We start from the raw sequence: 21,774 nt of genomic DNA on the forward strand, positions 1-21,774 counted from the left end.
AACATTTCAAACGTAAATATATATATGCAATATTAATATTCAATTTGTTTAAGGTAAATTTAATATATTTTTTATAAATATTGATACCGTATTCACATTGATATATGAAATATACTACAAACAATATGTAACATTGTACTTTATAATATATAAAAAGAAAAAATTCCACTTTCAGGTATCGAACCACCAGGAGAAAAAAAAGTAGAATAAATTACATTCGCTGACTTGACTTTAATCTCATTTTACACAATAAGTATTATAATGTAAGCCTTACTCTTTTCACGCAGTCTATTTTATGGTATACAGCATAATTTCATTTTATAGGCTAGGCCTACTGTTTGCTTTTTTCACACACAACATTCTAATTCTGCGTACACTTCTTTTGTGTGTGAGGTTAGATATATGATGTATTAGTAGATGTACAATTAATAATCTATACTAAATAGACCTATCTATTGTAATGCTACTAAAAATACAATTTCCAGGTTCAACCCATCTTCCACCTCATGTAGGTGCTCTACCACTTATGCTGACTTGACTTTAATCTCATTGTACGCAATAAGTATTATGATTTATACCTTACTCTTTTCACGTATTCTATTTTATGGCAGACGGCATAATTTTGTTCTACAGTCTAGGCCTAGCTTTTGCTTTTTCATACACGACATTCTAATTCTGCATACATTTTTGTGTGTGAGACGTTAAATATATGATGTATTAGTAGATGTACAGTTAATGATCTATACCTAAATAAGCCTATAATGCTATATTCTAAATTAAACGTTAACTAAAACTTACCAAAAAATGTCAAGTCTGCGTAGAATTTATTCGAGTAAAGTATATGTTAACGATAAAATTACCGATTCGGTAGCAGACGATAGACGCGTATACCAACGAAAAATTGTCGTTTTGTGCACTTTCACGTGAGAGAAATGTGACCTGCGCAATAAACGCGGCGGAGAAACAAGCAAACAGAGAGATTTTGAGTTTTATATATAGATATCGCAGTATTTATAAATAAAACTCAAGAATATATTGTATATTGCCTCTTTACGTAAAATGTTAACATTATTAATTGTTTGGTCATTAGGTGAGGACAGCTGTGGGTCCAATTTCCGTTGTGACAATTTCACCTGCATTAGTAAAATCGCTCAGTGTGATGGTATTTGGGACTGTGTCAATGGCACCGATGAGACTGATTGTGGTAAGTATCAGCTTAGCCAAACCTTCAAATAAAACAAATATTTAGAGTTTCTGAAGTTAGTCTCACTACTATTATATTTATTTGTAACCTTTAAAATTTCCATAATGTTTTTTTTTACCTTCTAACTATTTCGAATCTAATCAACAAAATGCTTTTAAATGAGTGCCTGTATCAAAAACAGTTTCTTGAAAAAAAACAACAAAAAACAAAGGATAAAATAAAACTAGAAATAAACGACCATATAACACCGAAATGTTGTTTCATTTAATTAAACACTCAACTTTCGCTTTAAAGTTTTTCGGGAGCGTTCACTAAAACATAAACCGAAACTGACAGTACAAAGCTATAAATGGATAAATAATAAATTATATTGAATCTATAACGTGCATTTGTACGGCGTGTTTTGACATATTAAGTAGTAAAGCTTATCTTTGAAATAATTAACTGCTACCTGTAGTAAACAAAAGTTCTATCAAGGTTACAGAGTGAAATAACAAAAACATAGGCTAAAAAATAAAATCAAATAATTAAAATTATAGGCGCCATCCTTTCTCCTTATTCATCTGTGGTCGTCGTTGTTCGATAAGAAGAGCTTCTTTGAATTTTTCATCAGTGTACTTGGTGGCTTTGGTGAGGATTTTTATGGAGTGGTGGTTTCAAGTCAGTTGTTACTTATCCATGATTCGTTAAAAATGATCTGCAACTGCGCTACTTTCACGTAGTTGTTTATAAAGAGAGTCAGTATGTTCTCCTATCCTTGTGTGTATGATGGCAGATGTTACATGTAAGCTGGTAAACAACATTAGAGACAAGACACTCATCTTTAGATTGCAAACACGTTTTATAAAACAGTTGGTTTTATTACATTGTAGGGCAGTGTACTGAGATTTTGAAAATTGGCTTTTTAGGGCTGGACCTGGTGGTTCTATAACTTTAATCGGCAGTTCAGTTTTCCTGATTATAGTTTTCATTTTCTTGAAGATAGCATCGTCAATTAGAGGTGTTATAAAATAACCTTGTTTGTGTTATCTTTGGAAAATCGTTTTCTTTTCCTCCTTGTTTATCTGTGTTTTCTCAAGTTGGAACTGCGATGCTGATTTTTCGCGTCATAGCCCTTGAAAATTTGTTCGATGCAAAAAGATGGATATTCGTTGCTCAGAAGAAGTGATTTAAGTTCAGATTATTTTTTCACTACAGTTTCGATCGATTCTATTTAATTTTCCAATAATTGGAAGCTTTGGAATGATGGGAGTTAAAGTTAAGGAAGAGACGTTTTCTTATTGGTTTATGGAACAAGGTAGATTGTATATTATTGTCATTGTCAATCCTTAAGGTAACGTCAAGAAAATCTATGTTCCTCTTGTCATTTGAATGATTCAGAGTGAATTGGGTGTTGGGATCTATGGAACTTAGAAAGTTTAAAAATTAGATTAAAGAAGGAAGACCGTGGTTCTATAGTCCAAACACGTCATCGATGTATTTAAGCCAGAGATCAGGGCCGGTATTAGTATCTTGACGCTACTTGTCAAGTGCCGTCGTTTCAAAAACGTGCATAAATAACAGCGACTCTATTACCCATTGAGTTGGAGATATAGTTTGTTGTCAAAACGAAAATATCCAGTGTCTATTTTCAGTCCGTATATCTCCAAACTGTTAATGTGATTCGACATTAATTCACACACTGCATTGACGACATCCTCGGTTTGTATAGACGGGTAGAGAGCTACGAGTAGAGAGTATTACTGTGTTGGTCACTAAGTGAGGTACATCCTTGATTCGCGATAGCAGGTCTTGTGTATTATTTAAGTGTGCTGGAACGTAAATCAGTAACGGCACCAAAATTGTATGCATAAGCTAGAACAGGCTTTCAGTGGCACTGCCATATGCTGAGACTATGGGTCTTAGTAGCATATCCGGTTTATGTTCCTTTGGTAAACCGAATAATTCTGGAATGCAGCTATTAGAAGGTTTAAGTTCATCCAGTGGCTTCTTAGGGAGGTTACTTGTTTTTGTAAGTTCATAAATAATCTGTTCAGCTTTCGTCTCAATTATTTTGGTGATGTCACTGTTAAGTATTTAACATTTATTCTCATCTTTAAGGTGATCAAAATGTTTTGTCTGTAAATGTTTCTGCTCATATATACAAAACCTTTACATTTGTCCGATTCTTTGATGATGATGATGTTATCTTTTTTTTAAGCTTTTTAAGGACTAGTTGTTCTTCGGTATTTAAGATGATCTTGGCTTGATGATTCCTATTTCTTTGCAAAACGTCCCTCACATCCGCTAAACGTTGAGTGTGTAATTAAATAAACAACATTTTAGTGTTATAAGGTCGTTTATTTCTAATATTAATTTCTTCTATATACCAATAAGCACTATAATACAGAAATTAAATAACAAAAGATATAAATAAATAACTATATATATATATGTGTATATTAAATATCTACTATCGCTAATAATAAAACATCAAATAAACTTTTTAATTTTTCATTACAGTTAGGATCATAATATAATTATACTGATAACAGAATTACTTGAACGTGGTTCAATAATCTCGGATAAAATAATATTAGAATGTTTATTTTGTATAGTTCCAAACGAATGTGGACAACATGAAGTTATGTGCCTAGATGGCAGCACGTGTATCAAACCCCTGGATATCTGTGACGGCAATTACAACTGTCATGACAGAAGTGATGAAGTTGGATGTGGTAAGAAATTATTTAGAAAATGTACTGATGCTAGGACTAGATATTTAATCAAAAACATTATGTATGTCTCACCCTAGCAGCCAAAGCTACAAAATGTATCACGTTTTTATGTTCTTTTTTTTAATGTTAATTAACTTCACTACTGTTTTTTTATTTGTTCTGTACTGTATTGTACTATTTTGTAGAGCTAAGCTTATGTAATGAAAAATACCTTAGCCTTAGGTGTGAAAAAAATAGTGCGGCCAAACTGGTAGCTACACTTATAACATGAATAACAATTTTACAGCAAATATTCATTCATTAGTTACCCAGGTCACGTTTTTTGTTCAACTTGGGGCATGATTATGGTGAGTTTTTGTTGAATAACTTTGTACACGTGGCTTATGATTATATTTACTCAGCCAATGTTTAACACCTAATTGTAGGTTGTAAAGATCTATGGTGTTGTACCAAATTTAAAAAAAAATCCATAAAAGTTGAGTATGTTTTTCTATTGAATAAAGTTTCTGTACATTTGGTGCAAAAAAGAAAAAAATTGTAAGAACTTCAATCAAAATTGGAGATGTTATTTCTCATGTATTTCTTAATGGATTGCCTTGAAATTTGGTATGTGAAGTAAAAGTCCAGTAGAGCACATCCACTGTAAATATATGATAGTTTGGATTACCACAGTCTGAGATATAGAAAGTAGAATATTGCTAAACTATCACTCTTGATAATAACACAATGAGTCCTACAGGTTGTTTTGGCTGCACAACACACTACCTTGTGTCTTGATACTTTGAGTTGGAACTTAGACATACTTACATCTAACTTAAGTTGGAGGACAAAGTCAAAAACTGTGAGGACCTTTTAAACTATTCAGCCCACAGCCTCTCTCTGTCTAATAGAAATTACTTAAAACCATCACATATCTTACTGTATTTTTAATTCTTTGAGCAATTAAGCATTATTTAGTTTTTGTAGGTTTTAACATTAGTACATTTTCAATAAACATTTGGGAATTGTCATTTCAAGTTGATCGGACAACATGTGACCAGAGGGGAAGATTTTTCTGTTCTGATGGATTGTGTATCCCATCGTCTTTAAAGTGTGATGGAAGTCATGATTGTAAAAATGGAGAGGATGAAGCCAACTGTAGTAAGTGTTGTTCTTCAGGATTGTATATATCAAGTCATGTTTTTGTAGTTTGTGTTATTTTAAGTTTTTGTTGATTATTTTCAAGTGCATTACAAAAGTTGTAATTGTTAGGTTTAAGTCAATCATCAACACTGAATGTATGGGTTTTTACATTTTGCTGTATTAGCACTGATATGAAATAACATGTCTGTGATGAATTAACAATTGTTCTTGGTAAGAGAACGGGCAGCATTGATACGTTTGTGTTTGGTGTTTACGAGTCAAGGTCTTATGGGCTATAATATTCTGTCAATGAACCAAAAATGTTAGATTTTTTCTTGTCAGAGAACAAGCTTAACAGACTAACCAACAATGAATAGAAATACTAGTACTCCAAGTTACATTAGTTTTACTTATGATTGGACTAGTATTAAATAAAACATCTTTTTATAGAATGAACAGTGATATAAACTAAACTTATTATTATCTGTTTTCGAATAGTTGACTGTTCTTCTTCAGGAAAAGAAAGGGTTATGTTTAATGAGTGTAATGAGATATATAGGCTCGGATGTCGATGTCACATAAACCGGATATTCAATATGAGTTGACCTTGAGAATTAGCCAGTCATAACCTTGAGTTGTTTGTGTCAGGTTTAGTTTGTGCCAAAGAGGTGTGTAATGTACATAAAAGACTTAAGCGAGATAACAGTTATAAGAATTGTTAACCAACTCTATAAAGATAAAATACAAATAAAATAATGGCAAAAAGTGGTGGGAAATGGAGAAAATAATAATGCGATGCAATATATAGGAAATCATACCAATATAGAGAAATTTAAGCAAGAACAATACTACTAATAATGGAAAGTGAGTTTAATTATCCCACTTAAGTCTATTATGTACCTTATACAACTCTAACCTGACACAAACAACTCTGCACTATGATCGGCAAGTTCTCAAGGTCAACTAATGTTGAGCATCCGGTTTACGTGACGTCGACATCCGATCCTATATATTTCATTACACTCATTAAACATAACCCTTTATTCTCCTGGAGAAGAACAGTCAACTATTCAAAAGAGCTCGAGTTTTGAGTCTCGTTTCAAAACATTACAATTTTGCCAGAGATCCTGTGTGCTAACTTCTTAACCAGAACTTATTATTATCTGTCAGGTAACCAGCAAAGATAGGAACTAGATTATTTAATTGTTAGAACAGTAATAATGATATAAAGTACTCTGTCTTCGGTTGTCGTAAAATCAGTAGTGAAATTAGATGTTTTTACATATTTGTGAACAAGAGTAGTGTGATAAAATATTTTAATATGGTTTCAGCCTGTGCCAACAATGAGTTCCATTGCATGGATGGCTACTGTGTTCCTGGTTTTGCAAGATGTGATGGGCATCAAGACTGCAACGATGGAAGTGATGAAATTGAGTGTTGTGAGCATTCAGAATTTCATATTACTAACTTGTATATCATAAATGTTTTTCTTTAACCTGTATTTTGTCTTCGTTTAAAATGGGAGAAGGAAACATTCTGCATTCGGAAAACTATTTTTTAACCTATTAGCCACAATCTATGTAAACATTTCAATACCAGTCCAGAACTATGGAAGAGATTACTTCTAAGGATATTTAGTTCTTGCATGACACATTTTCTTACTTTATAAAAGTTCTAGCATCCTGTAGATTCTTCCATGACATACTTGTACACACTATAAAAGTCCTAGCATCCTGTAGGTTCTTCCATAACATATTTGTACACACTATAAAAGTCCTAGCATCCTGTAGGTTCTTCTATGACATATTTGTACACAGTATAAAAGTCCTAGCACCCTGTAGGTTCTTCCATGACATATTTGTACACACTATAAAAGTCCTAGCATCCTGTAGGTTCTTCCATGACATATTTGTACACACTATAAAAGTCCTAGCATCCTGTAGTTTCTTCCATGACATATTTGTACACACTATAAAAGTCCTAGCATCCTGTAGGTTCACACATGACACATTTGTACACACTATAAAAGTCCTAGCATCCTGTAGGTTCTTCTATGACATATTTGTACACACTGTAAGAGTTTTAGTATTCTTTAGACTTTTGCGTAAGCTTGTTTCTCTTCTTTACAAAACTTCTAGCATCTTTGTAAGATGTAAAAAAAACAAATTATAACTGGTTAATGTTTTGTTTTCTACTTTTCCTAATATCTCTGTAGCTTCAAAGGAGTGGGTATAAGAAATATGGCAGTGAGGTTTTATTTTAAAAGTCTGTTGTGACAATAAGCACCATAGATATATAAAATTTATAACAATTAATTGAAAAATATGATATTGTCAAAAACGTATTTCTTTGCTTCCCCACAGTACGAGTTGATGCAAATGGAGTTGTCCAAGTGTATAATACTATAGCTGAAGACTGGGCATTGGTTTGTGGTGTAAAGTGGACTTTACAAGATGGTCATCACCTCTGCCAAGAGCTGGGTTTCAGGTAATTCAGGATAAACAAAACGGTCAATATAATTAAAAATGATTGATGGAATTAACAATGTTTCCCCATTACTGTTTTAGAATTGTGAAGCTAATCTATAAGATGCACTGACATCTCACTATATGCATAAACCTTGCTCTATAGTTATATGTACACATACATAGAAGTACAATAAAAATTTTATGTTCTTTTAAAGACGAGTAGAGATTGATATATACGTAACCTAGCTAGCTATACTAATACAGAAAGGTTTAATGCTACAGAAAGTATTGAAACAAAAAAAGGCAAACTACAAGAAACTGAGTTACTTATAAATTAAAAAATTTGATCCTCATTTTGGCTCAGACTATCATAATTACAGTGATTTGCCAATTTAGGAATAATTTTTTTAAAATTTATAAGTGACTCAGTTTTTGTAGTTTTGACTTTTTTGTTTCAATACTTTCTGAAGCATTAAACCTTTCTGTATTACAATAGCTGGCTAGGTTACTTATATATGTATCAATCTCTACTTGTCTTTATGAAATGTAAATTTTTTTTATTATACTTGTTTGTTTCCTTTTTATTAGCTATATGTTTGTGCAATAGTAATACCAAGCATGAGAACTGTGTATACTACTCATGAGGGTCTCTACCAACCTATCTCCGAGTCTAATTAAATGACCACAGTAGCACATCATCTATTTGATATATAGATACAGTATCCGTTTTTAGTACAAGAAAGGAATCATTGGGACCCCAGATGAAAGAGTTCTGTGAAAGAATTAGAACGATAAGGTTCATTCTTTTTTCTGTACGCTCGTCTTGGAAAAATGTCACTTACTTACTTACTTAGATGAAAATTGGTTGAAATAGTGAAATTTTGATTCACTTCATAAACACGTATACAACAATTTAGGTGGCTTTATAAGTACAATAAAGTTTAGTTTTGCTCAGCTAATAGTGTGAGATAGACATTTCAAAGGTGATTTTAAACAGTCAATTTTTATGGATGCTATTTTGTTTCGTTGTGATCCCTACAATTATGTACTACTGTACTTCATAATAAAAATGTTAACTTTTCTGAATGACTAGGAAACTAGGTGTTGTTTGAATATATCTTTGTCAGATATATTAGCATCTGAACTTAGTGTGACCGTGGCTTAAGTTTAGTTCTTTCATAAAATTGCTATAATCATATCTTCTTCCTCTTTTTTCCCCCCCTCTAGTGTTGCTAAAATGGTGGATACAAGGCTCGTGATTACAAACAATACAACATGGGCTTTCCACGAAAACTCTAATCATACTCTCTGGACGTATGGATTAAAATTTAACCCTACCTGTGAAGGCAATAGGACTGCTGTTGTCAACTGTCTTCGTTTCAGTATGTATTCCTAAATACACAGCCTTAAGTTTGTACCATTTCTTATTAAAGACTAATAAGCAGGACATATTGTTATAATTATTTTAAGTATGTGAGTCTGTTGATTAATTTACAAGCTTTCAAATTTCCAACAATCTCTCTTGTCAATATGCAGTAAACAGTAGAATATGAGTGGGTGGACTGTACATTGGTAGTTCCAGTTCTAATTGGGAGGTTTAATTATTGTTATCAAAGAAAATATGCATATTATATAAAAGATATACAAAATTTACGAAGTATACTCTGTTTATTCATTACTTTTAAGTATTTGACATTTACTAGTTTTTCCCTACTTTCTTGTATGATAATTTTCTTTATTTTTTGTTTATATGTTGTATACTTGATGTATAATTAATTTGCTTCATTAATTATTAATATAAATGTTAGTATTCCATTTTTAGCTCATTTAATTAATTATACTGCAGTATAGTGTATGTAAATATTTTTAAATTTATAGTCTAATTAGTCTACAGATTTAATGTATATGACTGTATTTGTGTGTTTAGACAATTAATTTAGTTAATTAACATGTAGATTTACCTTCTTAGCATTGTTGTTACATTTATAGTTCGTTTAATTAAATACCTACCAGATTTGATGTATATGACTATTTGTATTTTTAGACTATTAATTTAGTTAATTAACATGTAGATTTACCTTCTTAGCATTGTTGTTACATTTATAGTTCGTTTAATTAAATACCTACCAGATTTGATGTATGTGACTGGTGTTATTGCATTTCTAGCTCAGTATGATCTTATTTCTAATTTATTTGATACAAATTATTTTTTAATTTTCGGATAAATGCATGTTTGTTGAATTCACAAAATTCTATAATTTGTGTGTGTGTGTGAATAATGTTGTTTCAGTTGTAATCGAGTTTTCTCCTTGTGTGTGTGAATAATGTTGTTTCAGTTGTAATCGAGTTTTCTCCTTGTGTGTGTGTTGAATAATGTTTCAGTTGTAATCGAGTTTTCTCCGTGTGTGTGTGTGAATAATGTTGTTTCAGTTGTAATCGAGTTTTCTCCTTGTGTGTGTAATAATGTTGTTTCAGTTGTAATCGAGTTTTCTCCTTGTGTGTGTGAATAATGTTGTTTCAGTTGTAATCGAGTTTTCTTTTTGACTTTCAAGTTCCATTTAAACTTTGTACTTTTCTGTTTGCTCTTTAGTCATTAAATTCCCCAGTCCATAGGCACCTAACACATAGGGCACATGCTTCCCCATTATTCCAGTTAATGTAGATAAACTTATTAGTAACAACTATTCCTCCCCCCATGTTTGTGTAAGGATGTGATGTGTAATAATTTTTCCGATTTGCTCAGACTGTTCGGCTCTCCCTGGTCCTTTGTATCGGAAAAAGCGTGTAGTTGACGGCCAGCCGTCGCTGCCCGAACAATGGCCATCCCTAGCCATGGTACAAAACATATACACTGGGAAGACTTGTCATGCAGAAATCATTTCACCTGTATGGTTAGTGACGTCGGCAGATTGTGTTCAGTAAGTTATTTCATTTTTTGTATAGGATCTTTTAGAAATATTTTTAAATTTACTGTGCTTTTGTAAAGAAATCTTGCAACAACAACAAAATGTGTAGACAAGCTGATCATCTCTTTTCAAACACAAAGTATAAGTTTTAAGTATATATATAAATAAATATTCCTGTCCAATAAAACTTATAACTCTTTCAGTGTAAAAAAGAATATGAATAGACTTTACTACTTTTCATAAATTTAAAATAAAAAGACTGCATATGACAATCAATTTTTTTTAATAATAAAAAGTATTAATTCTTTGTAACAATGCAATGTTTACATGTATTACTATATATTATTTATATTTATTATATATATATATTATTTATGTCATCAAAATACTGTTGCAAGTAATAATTGAATACAGAATGTTTATTGACATGTTAACATTATCAGTATGGTTATCACACTTGATCCAAAGCTGCATGCTTTGTTTAACAAGTTCCAACTTTTTAATAGTGCTGAAAGAAGGTATTCATAGCTTAATTACTCACTGTTGTTCATTCGTACTTAGACAGCCACCAGAGAATGGTTCTGATTGGATAGTTTACACCAGTCTTGAAAAGATACGAGGTGGAGTGGAGGAATTCCAACGGAAAAGAGAGATTCGAAGAATAGTTATTCATCCTCATTCGTCTAAGTTCCGCTCGGCTTTCCTGCGAGATTACGACGTAGCATTGGTTCAACTTGCTGTACCTCTACAATTTGATCAGCACATTGGTGCCATCTGCCTGCCAGAGGAAGAAGTTAGGCCTGGTATTGCTTGCTTCTCTGGAGCTTTTGGCAGCACTGAACCAAGAGGTAAGACACTCTTTGTTAATACAATTGTTTGAGAAAAATGTACTGATCTGAACTAATATCAGAATATTCCTTTTCTCTCTTCTCTCTCTCTTTTTTTTCAACACTTGTTTGCTACACTGACTGAGGAATTTTATTATTAGAGATTGGTTCACACTAACTGTTGTTTGATCGAGATAAGATTATTATGACCCTACTTGGCTGACTTGTTTGGGTTGTGTAATCTTTGAAGTTTTTATGACACAAGTTGCTTAATCTTCCATAAAATTGAAATTGTGACCAAAAGGCTTGTTTTTTAGCACTGGCTTGCAAAAACAACATGTTTATACATCATCATTTCTAGTGTGACATCATCATTTCATTTAGGTAGTTGAGAATGTAGTATAGAAATTATTAATAATTGTTTTGTAATATATGATGTTTCATCACACTTTTTAATTTCAAGGGCTAACAAAGCTTATCATTTTAAAAACTAATTTTTTTAATTCTGCAGTTCTAATTGGCCAATTTTATGTGAAGGACATTGCTTTGATACATAATTAGAGGATATTAAGAACATGAGCATCGTTTCTTAGTTTGTTATATGTTGCGTAAAACTTTGTAATGGTAATATCAATAAAGCAATGATGTGTTTTTAACAGTACTTTGTTGTATCAGAGGAAAACACAAGATCTGTTATTTACTTATTTTATATTCTTGGCTTCAGATGCATAAAATGTTTTATAAAACTGGTTGAGAACAATACCTTATTGTTTAGAAATGTCTCGTAATGGAATTTTTTAAAAATTATTCTTTCAAGTGACGTGTATGGCTGTATGTTGTGTGAAAAGTATTATCTCCCCAAGAAATTAAAAACTCACCTGTAAAACTTGTTTTAAGTATATATGTAAGGTATTTTTTAAATTCACGCGAAGTTAAAAGTTGGTAAAAGACACTTTTAATTAGCTTTTCTCATTCGTGCCGTGATATAAAATGTTGATGACTTGGATGTAGTAATTTATTCTCAGAATACTTCTAACATGTGTTGTTTTTTTTCATTCCTTTTAGTACAATATTACCTGATATTAGAATCATGTATTACAATTTGTAACATTTCAACTTTTGTACCAGAATGATAGTTAAACGTTCTATAAGAGCATTATAAAACCTAATGTACGTTAACCGAATATTGTGTTTATTTTTCATATAAGTAGCTGTAAGACTCAGTTTTTCAAATAAAAATAAATATTTTGTTATTAAGATGTTGTCAAAGGTCTTCCCTTATTCTTCTATAGTGCCTCGGCCTGAACTTACCACCATCAGTTACCTTGCCCTTGTAGTTCTGGACAGGGACGAGTGTAACAAAGATCAACACTACGGAGGATCTGTGAACTCTAGAATGCTGTGTACTAGGACCAGTGAGTCTCGCAGAGGTTTATGTGATGTACGTACTCAATAATGATTACTGTAGTGTACTAGGACCAGTGAGTCTCGCAGAGGTTTATGTGATGTACGTACTCAATAATGATTACTGTAATGCAGCAAGGAAATCTACATATCAGTTGTTCTTATTTTAAAACATACACCAGCTAAAAACATAACATAAAAAACTGTAAGATGTTTTAACATTTACTGGTTTTTGTTTGTAAAGACCTGCTATTAGTGATCTATGTGATTAAAGTTTATAACTAGTCATCTAATGGTGTGTTGTAAAACTTTAAGAACAGGTACAGTGAAATTTAACAAAGTATATTCATGAAATTAGTTCCGAAATCTAGAATTTAATCACAAAAAAAGTATCAGAAAAGTGAAAGCGTTAGCTTCTGCCTTCAATAGTTTTATTTATACAACCTACTGTTGTTTTAATTGGAAAATTATAGAAACCATATATGCTGAATCTAATATTGGTAACTGATTTCATGAAGGATACAAAAATATTCAGGTTGTACCTTATTAACTTTAGTTCAGGCTGCTGCCCATATTGTTCTCTATTTAAACTTTTATTGTGTGTAGTGTTAGGATGTACCACTAGATGTCTAGTTATAAATGTTAACCTTATGAATGGAAAGTGATAGTTGTCGAACTGTTTTACCTGAATAATGTTTCAGCTATTATATGTTTTACATTAATGCCAAAGATTTACTGTTCCAGCATGTAATTTTATTAGCTCCGTGCTAAGACTTTTCACTAGACTTTTTTTAATTGAATGAATAGATGTTTGTAAATGAACAGTTAGAGAAAAAGATAAACATATTTGAAATGTTGAACTAATTAAGTTGGAATATCGTAATATGTATATGATAAGTAGAAATGCAACATTATTAACAAATCTGTATACATTATCCAAGTGAGTACACACATCACACACACTAATGTATTTGAGCAGTACACTTCCACTTATTAAGAGGCCCACACCCCTGAATGGATTCTATTATGTACTGCTATCTATTGGTGAAGAGCAGCTACTGATAGTCATCTTGAGTTAAAATGGCATGAGAAAAAAAGAGGCTAACGAACCTTTACAGAAGAGGAGTTATTAGTGTCTGAGACATGCTAGTCTACTTCCTATTATGAAAACCTACCATTGGTAACTGGCTGAAGAAATTCTAATGTGGAATGTCAGCCTAAAATTAAATGTTTCAAATTTCGAAATGTTGCAAATATGGTATAAAATCCATCAACCAAAACTTTGATAAGATCTCGGGATTGTTGGACCACTGTGGACCTTCATGGACAGGCTGCAAGTCAAGCTGTTCATCAGACTGGCTTGAGCATCATAACAGAAGCAAAAAACAATAGAACAATAGTGTGTGGAGTAATGAATCATTCTACTCATTGTTTTCTGTGGCCTGGGTTTGATAGTGTGTAGTTTTTCTGTGGCCTGGGTTTGATAGTGTGTAGTTTTTCTGTGGCCTGGGTTTGATAGTGTGTAGTTTTTCTGTGGCCTGGGTTTGATAGTGTGTAGTTTTTCTGTGGCCTGGGTTTGATAGTGTGTAGTTTTTCTGTGGCCTGGGTTTGATTGTGTGTAGTTTTTCTGTGGCCTGGGTTTGATTCACTGGTAGTAGTTAAGGAAACGATAAATGTGTTGTGTCTCTGAAATATTTTGGACAATGCTGCATTGACTTCATTGTTGTAATTTGTAGGGGAAGGACCATGCAAGTTTCATCATGGTATCACACCGTACATTATATACTGACTATAATTCAATTAAACAGTTATGGAATGTCTTGGGTTTAGCTTGAGAAACTGATAGATTAGACCTTGTAAGCTCAAAGGTTTTGAAACTGTTTTGCAAAAGGAATGAATGCCTGTTTTAGCAAGTGTTTACCAACGATTGGTGATAAATACTAATGGAAAGCATAGGTTGTGATTAACACGAAAGATTGGTCTACTTTTTGACAAAGTGGGACTGCAGAACTTTAAACTTATATTCTCAGGGTGTGATATCCCAGCTCTTTTTGAAAGACAGTGTACACACACACACACACACACATATATGCTCCTAAATAAAATACACACACTAATCTTTATGATCAAAGAGTCAAGTTTACCTTATCACCATAAATAATATGCACCTAAGTTTTTGCAGTACTGCAGTCAAAGTAATCCTTTGATGACAAGAATTTTAGAGTGTCTGTATAATCTGTAATTGTATGTTCACCATAGTGCTTGCTATCTTTGCATTGCAGCCAGCAAATAAACTTTGTGAAAGTGTTAGAGTATCTGTAAAATAAACGTTGTCAAAATATTTCTGTAAAATAAAGGTGTCGAAGTGTTAGAGTATCTATAAAATAAACGTTGTCAAAGTTTTAGAGTATGTATAAAATAAACGTTGTCAAAGTTTTAGAGTATTTATAAAATCACTAAAAGTGAGTTTGCCTTAGTGCTTGCTATGTTACAAATCGTGGCCAGCAAATAAACATTCTTAAGAGCCCATTTACAGCCGATGTTCATTAGTCATGGCCATCTGCAACAGCCTTGCTACAATATGATACGTGTAGTTTGTTCTGAAACATTTCCTCCCGGTGTGTGTGCATAAAAATGGTGGTTTTGATTTTATAGAACTGATTTAAAAATACACCATGAAATTAAAGCCTATCACAATAAAGTCGCATTGGCTGTTTACAGTCCAATGCTGACACTTAGATCAGTGCTTAAAGAGGATGGGGTCATTTTGATTTTATAAGATTGGTTTAAAAATACACCTAACGATTCGTGGCAGAAATCCTCTTCACTCTATTGCTATGGGCTTGGTAGATTAGACTAATCATGTGACCCCAAATTGACCTTAAGAGTTCCATGCTATAAAAACTTGATATGTTTTGTGTATTTTCATACAATTTTAGTAAACATTACAAGTCTTTTGTAGACAAAATAATTAATTTTTAATTAAGTATTTTAACTAAAATTTTGTCCCTGAATATATGGAGTAAAAGTGTTGACTATACTAAGTGCAAAGTGAGTGCATTACTAAGTGCAACGTGCTCTGAGTGCAAAGTGATTTTCATGTTAAGATTAAAAATATTTTTCTTCATATGAAAATTTTTAAACTTCATTTGTTGTCTACATAAACATTAAACGTTTTTTTTCAGAAAAACTTTATCTTATAATGTTATTTTCTCTACCATAACTCTGTGCGGGGTCCTATAACTGTTATAATTTTTCTGGCTTTCTAACTCTGCAATAAGAGCGTTTTTAAAATTCATCTAAGCTCATCTATGTGATTCCCATTGGAAAGAATTTCAAACTGAACGATGAAATAGACAATGTTCTGTACAGAAAACAGCATAAAATAATACACCATTTGATAGATTAAAACTTTGGATTTCTGTTGGTTATAAATGTCAGAAAGAACTATTGGCAATTTTTGAACGAGAGGATGTGGCAGATGGGTATGGAAAGTGGGTCTTATTTTCTAGTTTATGTCTCCACAAATAAATAAGATTGAAGCATATAAAAATTGTGCTTTACCTGAGTAATATCTGTATTATAATGATTAATAGTGGTATGTAAGGCAGGATTCTTGGTACTGGTGTCTTGAGTTACATGTTTCAACCATTACGATAAGGCAGGATTCTTGGTACTGGTGTCTTGAGTCACATGTTTCAACCATTACGGTAAGGCAAGATTCTTGGTACTGGTGTCTTGAGTTACATACTTCAGTCTTTACGATAAGGCAAGATTCTTGGTACTGGTGTCTTGAGTTACATGTTTCAACCATTACGACAAGGCAGGATTCTTGGTACTGGTGTCTTGAGTTACATACTTCAGTCATTACGATAAGGCAGGATTCTTGGTACTGGTGTCTTGAGTTACATGTTTCAACCATTACGATACGGCAGGATTCTTGGTACTGGTGTCTTGAGTTACATACTTCAGTCATTACGATAAGGCAGTATTCTTGGTACTGGTGTCTTGAGTTACATGTTCATCTGTTACGTAAGGCAGGATTCTTGGTACTGGTGTCTTGAGTTACATGTTTCAACCATTACGATGGCAGTGAAATGAACAAGCTACATGATAGCCTTCAAACTTAAACTGAAAAGTATGATAACAGGGCAGTGGCATGGGAATTTTATGTCAAGGAGGCAAACATTTAAGTTTGGCAAAAGTCAGAGGACAAGCTGAAGTCCCAAGGCTCACCACCAACAGCTTGAGCAACAATTTCTGGAATGTATTCACCAATGTCCATCAAGTGGAGGTGTAGACAGCATCATGGAAGTTCTTTTGAAAACCCTTTAAATTACAAAAGGTTTGGATCCTAGTGGCAACTTTAATACATGGTGCTACCTCTTCATGCAAAGGCATGAATTATCCATGTGTTGACATGCTTCAATTGTGCAATACATGCCAACTATTTGAGGACAGTGACTTGGACTAAGAATTTGAAGGTTTCAGCAAACTCAATTTGTAGTTTTGAATAATATCAAACATAATGTAGCAATAACTAGTTTTGTATTTCCAAACGTTTCTAAGTGTGCATGTAAATATATCTTAAAAATCACAATACTTAGCTTCTTGATCAGTTTATTTCAAAAATCATGTTTAAAGATACTGAAAATGAATGAAAAAGGGAGATAATTCTCATTTATGTCTTAGAAACCGAGATAATTAATAAGACATACCATCGAAATGCAATATTTATAGTAAGTACGCATTATTGTTTGGAATGCATTGGAAAAAATGGTCTGGACTGGCTGTAAAAAAAAAGTTGTTTAGATTTGTTACCTTATATGCACATTAACTTCTAGATGTATCTATTTTCACTAAAATTTGTATTATTATCGGAAAATTAGGGTATATTATTCTTCTAAGATGGAAGAAAAGCGTCTTGAAGTGCTATACACATTAATGGTATGTTTTTATTATTTTGTAGAATGATGAGGGAGCACCACTGATGTGTTTGTCAACCAAAGGCACCTGGCATCTTGGAGGTGTACTGACATACCAGCGATGGTGTAACATCTACCAACAACAGCCAGCAATCTTTGCTAACATTTTTTCTATGCGTGAATACATTGAGAAAATTATTGGCTCTAAGAACTACTGGGTTCCTTATGATTCCAAGATGTATTCTTTTATGACAACGACAGAGGCTCCTAAAACAACACAAGTCATCATTGAAACAACAACAACAATGACACCAACTATTCCAGAGGATGAAGAGAATGAAACCAGTCTTCTGCCATCTGAAAAAATGATAGATGGAAACCACACAATAATGATGCTCTTAGATCAAAAAGATCAGTTGTATCTCAATAACACAGTTTTTTCACAGGAAACAAATAGAACTGAAAGTAAAATAGATAGTGACGATGTTGCTTCGGAAAATAGAGGAGACGTTGAACAAGGATATGCCTTTTCTTCTTTTAATGAAGAAGAAATTAATGATACAAAGAAACAAGAATTACAGAACTATGTGCTTATACCATTATTTAATTCAACTGACGAAAATGATACAAACTCAAGTGATTTTATTGATACTGATGCCATCAAACCAAACACGCAGTCATCCACAGCGTTACCCAGCTCTTCTAATTCACCTGTAATTGGCCGACCTTTAATACTGCCAACACCTAAAGAAATTCCAAGGGTAACAAGTACACTAGCTCCTGAGGAGCAAATAGACAATCACACAATGCTAACCACAATTGACTTGGAAAATGTTACTGAAGAATTAAGAAACCAATCATTATTAACCACAATTGTTTTGGAAGACAGAACAGAAGACAACAATGGAAGTGACACACTTTTAAAATCATGGAAAGAAATCACTGATGATGATGGAGAAATTCTTAGGGATGGTACATGGATCCCTGAAGGTAGACAGGTAGAACAACAAACAGAGGTAGATAATATTGATGGAAGTATCACAGGTGTGGCTGATACAACTCGGGCTACTGTTAGTGGTGATGTTGTTGGAAGTGGTACTGAGAATGTTACTGGTACGAGTAGAGAATCAGAGATTTTCACAGATACTGGTCTTATCACAACGATGACATCATCCAATGATAACTTGACTTCAGATAATGAAAAACTTGGGTTTTCAGCAATAGCAGGTCAACTTGATGCTGCTTTAACAAGCATAGCTGTTGAAGACACTGTTCCAACTTCTGATAAGATGCTCAATCATATAAACAAGTCAGAATATTTCCAACTTTTGGCTGCAAATAAAACAAGTATACATAAAAATGAACATCTTCCATATAGTAATAAACCAATGCATAAATACTCCAAAGAAATGTCTATTCCATTAAGCATACCTGATAGTAGTGTTTCAAATTGGATAAGATTGGGAACGTATCCAAAGACAGAGATGATTTTGAACACCACATCTGTTCCGGTGAAATCAGAATCTGAGTTACTGTCTGGTAATAGCAGTTCTGTTACCGAGTCTGTCCAATGGTGGAGTAATCAGACTCACCTTAATTCTGAATCTCCTCAAGAATTTCAAATAACCACCGGTGCTGGTCACACCGGACACAAGCTTATCATGGAAAGTTTGCTAGTAACAACAGATAATAACACAGGTGATAACACCTTATCAACTACTGAAAACCTGCAGAAAAAATTTGTAACCAATAAAATAACTAATATTGACAGTATATCATATTTAGATGATGCAACTGTGGATTCTCTTGGTGCAAAAGAAGTACAACAGTTTGATCCTGTTAATAAAGAGCTTGAAACCATTAAAATTGGCACCTCCTCTTTAGTCACCAAAAACACTTCAGACACAATCCAAAGTAAGGCAACATTGCTGCAGAAACATTTAAACCCTCAAGTCATAAATAACATGGAAAATCCAGAATATATTGACCAAGAGAAGGAATCATTGATTACAAGCCACAATGATGATGAGTTGGGCATTCCGTTATCCACAGAAGAAGCTGGTAGCAGCGCGGATGATGCAAACAGAATGAAGCAACAAAATGAAAAAGGAAACATATCCATGTTTCATAATGACAACGAAGAAAAAGTAAATGCAAGTGAATTAGAAATAAATGAATTTCAAAAACTAAAAAATTCAACTGTCATTGAAAAACCAGATGTAATTGTTAGCTCATCCACAGAAAAAATTGTATTAAAAACAGAAGAAATTGGAACCAAACTTACCAACAAAGTTACTGAACAAACACAAGATCAACCACAACTAGAGGACTCGAGCAAGACCAAACTCGGTATAGAAAGTGTGGAAATAAAGGATATCGTAGTTTCATCCAGTACTTCACCAAAACCAACAGATGTAGAAAACTTAGCGGAGAAACTTTCTGGGGTGGAAAATGAGAGGCTTCACAATTACACTTTAATCAAAAGCTCCTCATCCCTGGAACTCTGTAAACCTGGTAAGCATAATCTGTTTATATATTACATTTTACAGTTAACACAAATATGAAAATTCTACATTCATAAGATAAAAAGGTGTACAAAAAAAAGATATTTGTTGAGAATGATGTTAAACTTAAATCTGTTTCAAGAAAATATGAAGTCCAATGTTTATGTTTAACTGGCAAACGACTTATTTCTAAGAATACTTGTACGCGTGTGTACTAAGATGGTAATAAACATGTTTTCAGGGTTTTAACAAGCATGTTTATATGTATCAATATTCATACGTGTCTCTTGAAATGGTAATAAACATGTTTTCAGGGTTTTAACAAGCATGCTTATATGTATCAATGTTCATACGTGTCTCTTGAAATGGTAATAAACATGTTTTCAGGGTTTTAACAAGCATGCTTATATATATAAATGTTCATACGTGTCTCTTGAAATGGTAATAAACATACAGTACTTTATCTCTTAGCGGAGTTCCACTGTGCTAATGTTAGTACTCCTTTCCGTGCTTGTGTGCCATTAAGTCAACGTTGTGACTCTGTTATAAACTGTGCTGATGGAAGCGATGAAGAAGATTGTGGTGAGTGTGATTTTTCTTCGTTTTTCTAATCTGTTTAACATTTCTGTCTCTTTACACGTATTCTCACTAAACATTTTGCTCTCATAAAATTACCTATATTGATGGAAAACTTTCTCTGATAAATTTGTTCATTTATTCTGTATCCTGTATAGTTTTCATTAATTTTTATCAGCTCATTAAACCAATGATTTTTTTTTACATATCATAATACAACATCCAAATCATTTCTTAAAAGGTCTATTCCAACATGAAAGAAAACTTTCGAGAAAAGCCTAGCTACAAGTACAGATTGTATGTGGAAAATATATCAGAAAAGTTTACAATTCTTCATTGTTGAAGTAACTAGTAATCCCTACAAGATTTGGAACTTCATCTTGCGTACTTAAAACTGCAATTAAAATGTTTTATCATATTTAGGTATTCTGTTCTTTTGAAGTTTTCAAATTAATCTACTGTTTATTGCATTCAAAATTTTATTGAACTACTATTTCATGAATTTATGTCAGTAAGTTTGGTATCAAACTGTAGATTATAATTCAAGTTTTAGAACTATACATTACTCAATTTGTTAATTTAAAAGTAAACATAAAAAAAATGCAGATAAAAATCGATTTTTGTGTGTCGTGTGGTATGTTCAAATTAGATGTTTGTGAAATCAAAATACTAAGTCTATTGTTTTATATGAATTAGAAACTCAAATTACAAATATTGACAAGCTAGAATATAAAATAAGAAGGTCTTTTCCATTTTTAAAAAACTGCTCACATAATAAATCAAACACATTGGCATCCTGCCCACCTCTTTCCATTTTTGGAAATGCTCCCTTAACTACACTTACTTCTATATATGCCATGAAAAACTAATTGGAAGCTCAGAATGTCCCCCTAGTGGTTTTCTCATCCTTTTTAACATTCCGTTCTTATGAACAAAGATTTCAATGAGGTAGGTTGTGTCTTTAGTTTGCTCGAAATTTCATTTTTTTTTAGACCCAAATAAAGCTGAGCTACTAAGCTTGATAAATTATAGTGGAATTCCTTGGTATTGATGTAGTAATTTATGATTTTTTAATTATTCAAATGTATATATAAAACCTAAAAAAATATTTTACTTCATAT

At 32.6% G+C, this 21,774-nt stretch overlaps 1 protein-coding gene across 1 annotated transcript in view; it reads left to right on the forward strand.

Moving 5' to 3' along the window:
* LOC106471455 overlaps positions 1-21,774 on the forward strand; it is a 46,887-nt gene that overhangs the window by 9,242 nt on the left and 15,871 nt on the right. Inside the window, exons 3-13 of the mRNA XM_022400072.1 lie at positions 1,091-1,204; positions 3,802-3,921; positions 4,939-5,061; positions 6,375-6,482; positions 7,407-7,530; positions 8,739-8,893; positions 10,255-10,429; positions 10,979-11,265; positions 12,537-12,685; positions 17,618-20,087; positions 20,549-20,659. Coding sequence (XP_022255780.1) covers positions 1,091-1,204; positions 3,802-3,921; positions 4,939-5,061; positions 6,375-6,482; positions 7,407-7,530; positions 8,739-8,893; positions 10,255-10,429; positions 10,979-11,265; positions 12,537-12,685; positions 17,618-20,087; positions 20,549-20,659 — 3,936 coding nt within the window. The remainder of the gene's footprint in view (positions 1-1,090; positions 1,205-3,801; positions 3,922-4,938; positions 5,062-6,374; positions 6,483-7,406; positions 7,531-8,738; positions 8,894-10,254; positions 10,430-10,978; positions 11,266-12,536; positions 12,686-17,617; positions 20,088-20,548; positions 20,660-21,774) is intronic.

Source organism: Limulus polyphemus, unplaced genomic scaffold (genome assembly GCF_000517525.1).
Source record: "Limulus polyphemus unplaced genomic scaffold, Limulus_polyphemus-2.1.2 Scaffold4634, whole genome shotgun sequence".
Taxonomy (NCBI): domain Eukaryota; kingdom Metazoa; phylum Arthropoda; class Merostomata; order Xiphosura; family Limulidae; genus Limulus; species Limulus polyphemus.